General features: G+C 43.3%; 1 protein-coding gene across 1 annotated transcript in view; it reads right to left on the minus strand.

Moving 5' to 3' along the window:
- Window positions 1-12,155, minus strand: part of LOC112247382 (eukaryotic translation initiation factor 4 gamma 1) — a 70,052-nt gene that overhangs the window by 24,040 nt on the left and 33,857 nt on the right. The window contains 2 exon segments of the mRNA XM_024416135.2: window positions 44-160; window positions 5,698-5,831. Coding sequence (XP_024271903.2) covers window positions 44-160; window positions 5,698-5,831 — 251 coding nt within the window.

The following is a 12,155-nucleotide window of genomic DNA, read 5'->3' on the forward strand; positions in this document are numbered from 1 at the left end:
GTGTAAAGGGATGATGGTTGGTGACGAGGGTACGGTAGCTCACCTCTGAAGAGTCGTCGCTCACCTGTGGGGGTGTGGGGGTGGTGCCACTGCGGGTGCCCCCTGACATAATCTCCTCAGTGATGTCTCTACCACCCTGGTTAGGGTCTCGTATTATGATCTATAGAGAGGACACAAGACAACAGTGAGGGACACAAGAAGAAACATTTAGAGAATGCAGGAGCACCTTCGAGAAAAACGTGTTACTCGCTCGTTTCATTCCCTTTCTAAAGGAGGGAGAGCAAAAAAGAGAACAAACGAGAGTAAAGGAGAGAGGGAGGGTGAGGAGAAAGCTGAAGAGAATAGCTGTCACAACTTAACTGCTTCCTATGATGCTAGGCCCTGTTTCCAACTCTGCCAAGTCTGTGTTGCACTGTAGGGCTGTGGCCTAGCAGCGTCTTCTCAATCAGCAGAGCTACATTTCTCACACTCACACAAGAAACACCAGCCCCACAAAGCTATGCAGCCTGACAAACAGACTTGTAGACAGATTGCTGCTTTGTTTTAGCTAATTCTTCCCCAACAAAATAAGACTACGGACATACTCAACTTTAGTCAAATAAATTCCAGTGCAAGCCAGACATTATTTTCTCTCCATACAAACTCAAACTATACCTAGAAAATCAGCCAGATGTGCTGTTATTGAAAAGCACAGTACAATACACCTTCAAACTTCTGAAAAATGGATTACTCACTTACAAGGTGTGCCCTTACACAGAGCCACATGTTTTCTATCACAAACTCTCCTTGCTCTCTTTCTGTCTGTCACACACATTAAGAGTGGTCAGCAACAGGCTTGAGCCAGCACATTCCTCCACTGGTAGAGTCATTTACCTGACGCGGACAGGCTCCAGAGCCCTTAGCAGGCCTCTCTCATCCTGGTGCCGGAGTTGAGCCGTCGGCCTGCAGGCCTCTCCCAGCAAGTAGGCTGCTTTTGCAACCGTGGTTGGGAAAACGCACTTAGCCTACTCCCTCAACAACTCGCAGAGCCAGCAGGGCAGAGCCTCGTTCCCAGCTCTCACACACACGTAGAGGGAGAGACAAAAGACAAAAAGAGAGCGAGCGAGAGAGAAGCCAGAGTGACTGGCCTTGTGGAGCTGCAGCACTGGAATGCAAGCGCCCCCGCCCACTGAGCACCGAACCACACAGTCAAAAGGGGCCAAATAGAGGGGGAAAGAGGGAGGAGTAAGTCCAGAAAAAAAGGAGGAGAAGAAAAAAACTATTCAAAACTTTAACAAATGAGCTCCGGCTAGTGTACCCCCCTTTATCTCTCTCTCTCAGCTGCTCTTCTGTCATTCTGTACTCAGGCACTACAAAACATTTCAGCCTCTTCCTGGGGGAGAGAGGGGGTATGCAACAGAAGCAGCAGCAGAGAGGGAGCGAGAGAGAAGGGGAGGAGATAGGTCAGCCATTGTGCTTCTGGCTCAGAGGGGGAGGAGCCCGGCAGCCACGTGGAGCTGAGCTATGTGCTGACATGTCATTAAACCCCCCTTGGTCTACCCAGAGACCAGAGAGAGAGATTCATAAAGTGAGCAGTGGAGAAGAAAAAAACAGGCCAATGCACTGCTTGAAGGCAGTGTGGTATAAAGGAAAATATTTAGAAAATTACCTCACAGTTACAAGACAGCTACGACTAAACAGCCTGCTTAGCTTTGCTGAAAAACAACAGCTTTACACTTCATACTCGTTTGCCAGCATACTGGCAGACATTATTGAAATCATATAGAAAGACAACGTGACGCTCAGACACAGACTATCTGAATCACGACGGACTCGCTGTGTGCTGCTGCAGCACTTCCTCCCCTGTCCCCCCGGTTTACCATCCTCCTATTAATGAATTACATTTCACCTTTATTTAACCAGGTAGGCCAGTTGAGAACAAGTTCTCCTTTACAACTGCGACCTGGCCAAGATAAAGCCAAGCAGTGTGACAAAAACAACAGTTACACAAACAAACGTACAATCAATAACACAATAGAAAAATCTATTTACAGTGTGTGCAAATGTAGAAGAGTAGGGAGGTAAGGCAATAAAAAGGCCATAGAGGCAAAATAATGACAATTTAGCATTAACACTGGAGTGATCGATGTGCAGATGATGATGTGCAAGTAGAAATATTGGGGTGCAAAAGAGCAAGAGGATAAGTAATAATATGGGGATGAAGTAGTTGGGTGTGCCATTTACAGATTGTCTGTGTACAGGTACAGTGATCGGTAAGCTGCTGACAGCTGATGCTTAAAGTTAGTGAGGGAGATAAGTCTCCAGCTTCAGTTAGTTTTGCAATTCGCTCCAGTTTACCTAGCAAAGACTTATCGACCCGGAGCCAGTGGGATTGGCAACAAATATGTAGTGAGGGCCAGCCAACGAGAGTATACAGGTCGCAGTGGTGGGTAGTATATGGGGCTTTGGTGACAAAACGGATGGCACTGCGATAGACTGCATCCAATTTGCTGAGCAGAGTGTTGGAGGCAATTTTGTAAATGACAACGCCGAAGTCAAGGACCAGTGGATAGTCAGTTTATGTTTGGCAGCATGAGTGAAGGAAGCTTTGTTGTGAAATAGGAAGCAGATTCTAGATTTAATTTGGGATTTTACAGTTTCACTGTCTAACCAGACACCTAGGTATTTGTAGTTGTCCACATATTCTAAGTCAGAACCATCCAGAGTAGTGATGCTAGTCAGGCAGGAGGGTGCAGGCAGCAATCGGTTGAAGAGCATGCACTTAGTTTTACTAGCATTTAAAAGCAGTTGGAGGCCACAGAAGGAGTGTTGTATGGCATTGAAGCTCATTTGGAGGTTTGTTAGCACAGTGTCCAAAGGGCCAGATTTTCCAAATACACAAAGACAGTTGTGAAGAGGGCACGACAAAGCCTATTCCTCCTCAGGAAACTAAAAAGATTTGGCATGGGTCCTGAGATGCTGAAAAGTTTCTACAGCTGCAACAACGAGAGCATACAGACTGATTGCATCACTACCTGGTACGGCAATTGCTCGGCCTCCGACCGAAAGGCACTACAGAGGGTAGTGAGTACGGCCCAGTAAATCACTGGGGTTAAGCTGCCTGCCATCCAGGACCTCTACACCAGGCGGTGTCAGAGAAAGGCCCTAAAAATGGTCAAAGACCCCAGTCATTGACTGTTCACTCTACTACCGCATGGCAAGCGGTACCGGAGTGCCAAGTCTAGGACAAAAAGGCTTCTCAATAGTTTTTACCCCCAAGCCATAACACTCCTGAACCAGGTAATCAAATGGCTACCCAGAGTCTCTGCATTGTGTCCCACCACCAACCATCCCCTCTTTACACTACTTCTACTCTCTGTTCATCATATATGCATAGTCACTTTAACCATATCTACATGTACATACTACCTCAAATCAGCCTGACTAACCGGTGCCTGTATATAGCCTCGCTACTGTAAATAGCCTCGCTACTGTATTTCACTGTCTTTTTACTGTTGTTTTTATTTATTTACTTACCTATTTCTCACCTAATACCTTTTTTGCACTATTGGTAAGTAAGCATTTCACTGTAAGGTCTACACACCTGTTGTATTCGGCGCACGTGACAAACTTTGATTTGATGTATACAGAATGGTGTCGTCTGCGTAGAGGTGGATCAGAGAATCACCTGCAGCAAGAGCGACATCATTGATATATACAGAGAAAAGAGTCTGCCCGAGAATTGAACCCCGTGTCAACCCCATCGAAACTGCCAGAGGTCCGGACAACAGCCCCGCCGATTTGACACACTGAACTCTATCAGAGAAGTAGTTGGTGAACCAGGAGAGGCAGTCATTTGAGAAACCAAGGCTGTTGAGTCTGCCGATAAGAATGTGGTGATTGACAAGAGTCGAAAGCCTTGGCCAGGTCGATGAAGACAGCTGCACAGTACTGTCTTATCGATGGCGGTTATGATATCGTTTAAGACCTTGACCGTGGCTGAAGTGCACCCATGACCAGCTCGGAAACCAGATTGCATAGTGGAGAAGGTACGCGGGATTCTAAATGGTCGGTGATCTGTTAACTTGGCTTTTGAAGATTTTAGAAAGGCAGGGCAGGATATAGGTCTATAACAGTTTGGGTCTAGAGTGTCTCCCCCTTTGAAGATGGGGATGACTGCGGCAGCTTTCCAATCTTTGGGGATCTCAGTGATAAAGCAACCAGGCCCATCGTACCATACAGAACACAGGTACACTGGAGACTAGATCAGACTAGTCCAACCATACAGAGCACAGATACACTGGAGACTCAATATACACTGAGTGACAGAGTGACCAGGTGAAAGCTATGATCCCTTATTGATGTCACTTGTTAAAGCCACTTCAATCAGTGTAGGTGTAGGTGAGGAGACAGGTTAATTACAGGAGGATTTTTAAGCCTTGAGACTATCGAGACATGGATTGTTTGTGTGTGCCATTCGGATAAAAGATTTAAGTGCCTTTGAACGGGATATCGTAGTAGGTGCCAGGCACAACGGTTTGTGTGTGTCAAGAACTGCAATGTTGCTGGGGTTTTTCCACACAACAGTTTCCTGTGTGTATCAAGAATGGTCCACCACCCAAAGGACATGCAGCCAACTTGACAACTGTGGGAAGCATTGGAGTCAACAATGGGCCAGCATCCCTGTGGAATGCTTCTGACACCTTGTAGTCCATGCCCTGACAAATTGTAGGCTGTTGAGGGTAAAAGGGGGTGCAACGCAATATTAGGAATGTGTTCCTAATGTTTTGTACACTCAGTGTATGCCTGCTGCAGAGAGACAAGAGAAAATAGCTGAAAACATGTTGGCTCACTATTTAAAAATAAGGGCAAGCTATATGATGAAAAATACCGGAGTTTTGGCACAGATACAGCCAACTAGCTCTAGCTGACACTACCTAGCAAATGTGTAAAAAATATATATGTTATACAAATTGATACTTTGAGTATTGACATAATGTTAGTCCAAAATAATATTGTTGATATGTAACTATCATTTCCCCCCTCACCATCACTAAGACATACCTGATGAATCCAGACCAGCAGAGGCACACTAGTACTACAGCCCTAAAGAACATGCTCCAGTCACACAACAGTTCAGTAATACAGTTCATCGCGTAAAAAGTTATCCATTTCAAATCAAAGAGAAACGTAAATCATGAGGAGTAGACCCATCTAGAATCCTCCTTAGACAGAATGCAACACTATCCCACAGCACAGTGTGGTTTATCACACAAGTCCTCTCGTTACCATGGCAACGTGTCATGTCACATCCACGAGAGTGTAAGCCGGCCTGACAGGAAGACACAGTAGATCAGTTTTGAAGACCAAAACCTGCTCTGCATGAGGGGGAACATTGACTGACATAATATCAGACCACTAATGTTTATTGGTGGGTGTTTCCAGTTGTTTTACTTGTCCATTCTGGGATCAGGATACCTGATTGTCTAATCTAGGAGAGGTGCTACGTGGGCTGGCCTGTAGTCCAGCAGTTAGCGTCGCTGGCCCTATGGGTTCCAATCCAACTCACTGACCTTGTGCTCCTCCTATCTCTGCTGTCTTTTCTCCACTATCCTATCTGCTAAATAAAACCACAAAATGAAACAGTAGAGGTGGGGTGATGAGTTTAACTGTGTGTGGTGTATAACAGTAGAGGTGGGACGATGAGTTTACCTGTACCTGTTTGCGCTCCCTTTTGGGGTGGATCTGTTGCTGTGGAGGTGGTTGCTGCTGCTGGGGGGGAGGGTTCATGATGACTGGAGCAGCCGGCACGGAGGACGTGTACTGCTGTTGGGCCGGGTAGTATGCCCCTGCTGTGGACAAGACAGAGAGAGAGTTGTCCCACAAACTTTAAATTAGCACGCAAGTAGTCATGAATGTCAGCACTTTTGGAAATCACCAGCAAAACGCCAAAGTTTAGTGTCAAGCATATGTGTTGTGAGAACAGCTGCAGTACTAACCACTATGAGAAGCACTTAAAAACATCCTCCGTACTAATTCACCAGCTGCGGCAGATTGTCAGAGTAATTTCACAATTAAAAAGGAAGCGTCACAGTTTTTCTACTTTATATTCATCATTTCCAGCACCACCCCAACATCAACATATGAGAAAATGTCATGTTTCTTTGTTTGGTAGTAAAAAAGATAGCGGAAGATAAGTGTTTCCAATGACAACATGGGTGTGCTTCGTGTGATTTTGACCAATTGTGAATAGGCATCGGAAACACTTATCTTTCGCTATGTTTTTTACTACAAAACAGAGAAAAGCACTATCTCCACATACAGTGCCGTGAAAAAGTACTTGTCCCCTTTCTAATTTTCTCTACTTGTTTATATTTATGATACTGAATGTTATCAGATCTTCAACCAAAACTTATTAGATAAAGGGCACCTGAGTGAACAAACAATTACCTTCTTATTTAATTTATTTCATGTACAAAGTTATGCAACACCCAATGCCCATGAGTGAAAAAGTAATTGCCCCCTTACACCCAATAACTGGTGGTGCCACCTTTAGTTGCAATGACTGCAACCAAATGCTTGCTGTAGTTGTTGATTTGTCTCTCACATTGCTGTGGAGGACTTTTGGCCCACTCTTGCATGCAGACCTGCATTAACTCAGCGATATTTGGGAGTTTTCAAGCATGAACTGCTCATTTCAAGTCCTGCCACAACATCTCAATAGGGATTAGGTCTGGACTAGGCCATTCCAAAATGTCTAATTTGTTGCTTTTTAGCCATTTTCATGTAGGCTTTATTGTTCGTTTCCGATCATTGTCTTGCTGCATGACCCAGGTGCACTTCAGATCACAGACGGAGCGCCTGACATTCTCCTGTAGAATTCTCTGACACAGAAGAATTCATGGTTCCTTCTACTAAAGAAAGTCATCCAGGTCCTGTGGCAGCAAAGCATTGCTAAATTGTCACAGGATTGTGGAATGCAGTGTTTGGTTCTCGCCAGGTATAAATGGGACCCAGGTCATCCAAAAAGTTACACTTTTAAAACATCTGTCCATAGAACATTCTTCCAAGAGTCTTCATGATCATTCAGGTGCTTTTAGGAAAACTTGAGTCAACTTTTTGGATGACATGGGTCCCATTGTGCCTGGCGAAAACCAAACGCTGCTTTCGGAAATATTCAGATCTCTTGACTCTTGACGATACAGCCTTATTCTAAAATGGATTAAATAAAAACATTTACACACAATGCCCCATGATCACAAAGCAAAAACAGGTTTTTAGAAATGTTTGCTAAGTTAAAAATTAAATAACTTATTTACATAAGTATTCAGACCCTTTGCTATTAGACTCGAAATTGAGCTCAGGTGCATCCTGTTTCCATTGATCATCCTTGACATGTTTCTACAACTTAATTGGAGTCCACCTGTGGTAAAATAAATTGATTGGACATGATTTGGAAAGGCACACACCTGTCCATATAAAGTCCCACAGTTGGCAGTGCATGTCAGAGCAAAAACCAAGCCATGAGGTCGAATGAATTGTCCGTAGAGCACTGAGACAGGATTGTGTCGAGACACATCTGGGGAAGGCTACCAAAAACAATTCTGCAGCATTGAAGGTCCCCAAGAACAGAGTGGCCTCCATTCTTAAATGGAGAAGTTTGGAACCACCAAGACTCTTCCTAGAGCTGTCCGCCCGGTCAAACTGAGCAATCAGGGGAGAAGGGTCTTTGTCAGGGAGGTGACCAAGAACCCGATGGTCACTCTGACAGAGCTCCAGAGTTCCTCTGTGGAGATGGGAGAACATTCCAGAAGTACAACCATCTCTGCAGCACTCAACCAATCAGGCCTTTATGGTAGAGCGACCAGCCACTCCTCAGTAAAAGGCACGACAGCACGCTTGGAGTTTGCAAAAATGCACCTAAAGAGTCTCAGACCATGAGAAACAAGATTCTCTGTTCTGATGAAACCAAGATTGAGGGACAAGAGACTGAGACTGAGGGACAAGTCAGGATTGAGGGAAAGATGCAATGGAGCAAAGTACAGAGAGATCCTTGATGAAAACCTACTCCAGAACGCTGAGGGCCTCAGACTGGGACGAAGGTTCACCTTCCAACAGGACAACGGCCCTAAGCACACAGCCAAGACAACACAGAAGTGGCTTCAGGACAAGACTCTGAATGTCCTTGAGTGGCACAACCAGTGCCCGGACTTGAACCCGAACGAACATCACTGGAGAGATCTGAAAATAGCTGTGCAGCGATGCTCCCCATCCATCCTGACAGAGGTTGAGAGGATCTGCAGAGAAGAATGGGAGTCCCCAAACACAAGTTTTTAGCACACCTGTGTTTTTAATTGTTAAAACATTTCTAAAAAACAGTTTTTGCTTTGTCATTGTGGGTATTGTGTGTAGATGGATGAGGGGGGGACAACGTAATCCATTTTAGATTAAGGCTGTAACATAAAATGTGGAAAAAGTCAAGGGGTCTGAATACTTTCCGAAGGCCCTGTAGATGTTATTTTATATTCTCAAACTAACAGCAGAGCCTATATGATGTCATTCCATACAGGCATGACATGCTGGAGTGATGCTTCTATGCAAATGTTGTTGATCAGTAGGCTAATATACAGTGCCTTCAGAAAGTATTTACACCCTTTAACTTTTTACACATTTTGTGTTACACCCTCAATTTAAAATTGATTAAATTTAGATATATTTTACACTGGCCTAAACACAATACCCCATGTTAGTGGAAATTAGCTTTATTTAAAAAAAAATTGTCAGGCTCCCGAATGGCGCAGTGGTCTAAGGCACTGCATCTCAGTGCAAGTGGTGTCACTACAGTCCCTGGTTCGAATCCAGGCTGTATCACATCCGGCCGTGATTGGGAGACCCATATGGCGGCGCACAATTGGCCCAGCATCGTCCGGTTTTGGCCATCATAAGAATTTGTTCTTAACTGACTTGCCTAGTTAAATAAAGGTTTTTATATATATTTTTTTAGTATTCAACCCCAAATATGTTCAGAGGTAAACATTTGCTTAACAAGTCACATAATAAAGTTGCATGGACTCACTCCCGTTTGCAATAGTGCTTAACATGATTTTTGAATGACTACCTCATCTCTGTACCCCACACAGAGATAAATTGTACGGGCCCTCAGTCGAGCAGTAAATTTCAAACACAGATTCAACCACAAAGAAGGACACATATTAGTAGACGGATCAAAATGAAAATATGATACATTGAACACCCCTTTGAGCATGTTGATCACACTTTGGATGGTGTATCAATACACCCAGTCACTACAAAGATGCTGGCGTCCTTCCTACCTCAGTAGCCGGAGAGGAAGGAAACCGCTCAGGGATTTCACCAGGAGTTTAATAGCCGTGATAGAAAACTGAGGATGGATCAACATTGTAGTTACTCCACAATACTATCTTAATTGACACAAAAGTGAAAAGGAATGCCTCTAGAGAAAAAAATATTCCGAAAACATGCATCCTGTTTGCAACAAGGTTAATACTGTAAAAATGTGGCAAAGAAATTAACTTTTTGTCCTGAACAAAGTGTTATGTTTGGGGCAAATCCAATACAACACATTACTGAGAAACACTCTCCATATTTTCAAGCATAATAGTGGCTGCATCATGTTATGGGTATGCTTGTAATCAGGAGTTTTTCAGGATAAAAAGGTAACAGAATGGAGCTAAGCAAAGGCAAAATTCTAGAGGAAAACCTTTTTCAGTCTGCTTTCCACCAGACACTGGGAGATTAATTCACCTTTCAGCAGGACAATAACCTAAAACACAAGGACAAATCTACACTGGAGAAGACAGTGAATGTTCCCGGGTGGCTGAGTTACACTTCTGACTTAAATATATGGCAAGACCTAAAAATGGTTGTCTTGCAACGATCAACAACCAAATTGACAGAGCTTGAAGAATTTAGAAAATAATGACCAAATGTTGCACAATCCAGGTGTGGAAAGCTCTTACAAACTTATCCAGAAAGACTCACAGCTGTAAACGCAGCCAAAGGTGCTTCTACAAAGTATTGACGAATACTTATGTAAATGAGATATTTCAGGGTTTTATTTTCAATACATTTCCCAAAATGTCTCATTTCCCCAAAAAAACATGTTTTCACTTTGTCATTATTATGTGTAGATGGGTGAGAAAAATCTATTTGGAATTCAGGCTGTAACAACAAAATGTGGAATAAGTCAAGGGGTATGAATACTTTCTGAAGGCACCGTAAGTCCCAAATGGAAGGAAAACAGATTGTCATCTGTAGCACCATAGACTCCACTGATCAGCCAGAACAATAACTCAATGCATGCACACACTTGAATATGCATTCACCTGCATCTGGAGTAGGCCTATGACTCCTTCAGTTAGCCAGTTTATCAAGAGATTTGCCATTCAAATACAATTATTACCATTATGTTATGTAGTTAGATTGGTAAAAACTAAGTCAAATGTATTGTTTGATTTAAAAATGCATACATGTCTGTCTATGGATAATTGTGTCATCCCAGAAAAATCAGACTAGGCTACTTCAGGAATCAGGGCTAACTTTTTCCTCTGTTATAATGATATATATATTTACTATGGATCCCCATTAGCTGCTGCCTACTCTTCCTGGTGTCCAGCAAAATTAAGGCAGTTTACACATTTTTAAAAACATTACATTCGCAGATTTCACAACACACTGTGTGCCCTCAGGCCCCTACTCCACCACTACCACATATCTAAAGTACAAAATCCATGTGTAAGTGTGTGTATAGCGCCTGTTATCGTGTGTGTATGCATGTGTCTGTGCCTATGTTTGTGTTGCTTCAGTCCCCACTGTTCCATAAGGTGTATTGTTACCTGTTTTTTAAAATCTAATTTTGCTGCTTGCATCAGTTACTTGATGTGGAATAGAGTTCCATGTAGTCATGGCTCTATGTAGTACTGTGCGCCTCCCATAGTCCATTCTGGGCTTGGGGACTGTGAAGAGACCTCTTGTGGGGTATGCATGGGTGACCGATGTGTGCGCCAGTAGTTCAGACAGACAGCTCGGTGCATTGAACATGTCAATACTTTTCATAAATATAAATAGTGATGAAGTCAACCTCTCCTCCACTTTGAGCCAGGAGAGACTGACATGCATATTATTAATATTAGCTCTCTGTGCACATCCAAAGGCCAGCCGTGCTGCCCTGTTCTGAGCCAATTGCAATTTTCCTAAGTTCCTTTTTGGGGGTTACTACAAGCAGTTTAGTCACCTCAACTTGCTCAATTTCCAAATAATTTATTATTATTCCTTACCACCCACTGAAACTAACTGCAGCTTTTTGTTAAGTGTTGCAGTCATTTCAGTCGCTGTAGTAGCTGACATGTATAGTGTTGAGTCATCAGCACACAGACACACTGGCTTTACTCAAAGCCAGTGGCATGTCGTTAGTAAAGATGTAAAAATTATGGGGTCTAGACAGCTGCCCTGGGGAATTCCTGATTCCACTTGGATTATGTTGGAGAGGCTTCCATTAAAGAACACCCTCTGTGTTCTGTTAGACCGGTAATGCTTTATCCTCAATATAGCAGGGGGTGGAAAGAGATACAACTTTTTTCCAGCACCAGACTATGATCAATAATGTCAAAACCGCACTAAAGTCTAACAAAACAGTCAACAGACAAATCTTGGGCCCTAGGCATCTAGGGTAGATTTGAGAGGAATGTATTGGCATCAAGAAATACAGCTAAAATGCTACCAAGCCTATCAGAGAGCAATGTTTAGCCATCCAATCCCTTCAGATCTACAGTGGGGGGAACAAGTTTTTGATAACCTGCTAAATTGGCAGTGTTTCCTACTTACAAAGCATGTAGAGGTCTGTAATTTTTTATCATAGGTACACTTCAACTGTGAGAGACGGAATCTAAAACAAAAATCCAGAAAACCCCAGAAAAAGTCATTAATTTGCATTTTATTGCATGACATAAGTAATTGATACATCAGAAAAGCAGAACTTAATATTTGGTACAGAAACCTTTGTTTGCAATTACAGAGATCATACATTTCCTGTAGTTCTTGACCAGGTTTGCACACACTGCAGCAGGGATTTTGGCTCACTCCTCCATACAGACATTCTTCAGATCCTTCAGGTTTCGGGGCTGTCGCTGGGCAATACG

The sequence above is a fragment of the Oncorhynchus tshawytscha genome, linkage group LG13 (genome assembly GCF_018296145.1).
Source record: "Oncorhynchus tshawytscha isolate Ot180627B linkage group LG13, Otsh_v2.0, whole genome shotgun sequence".
Lineage (NCBI taxonomy): Eukaryota > Metazoa > Chordata > Actinopteri > Salmoniformes > Salmonidae > Oncorhynchus > Oncorhynchus tshawytscha.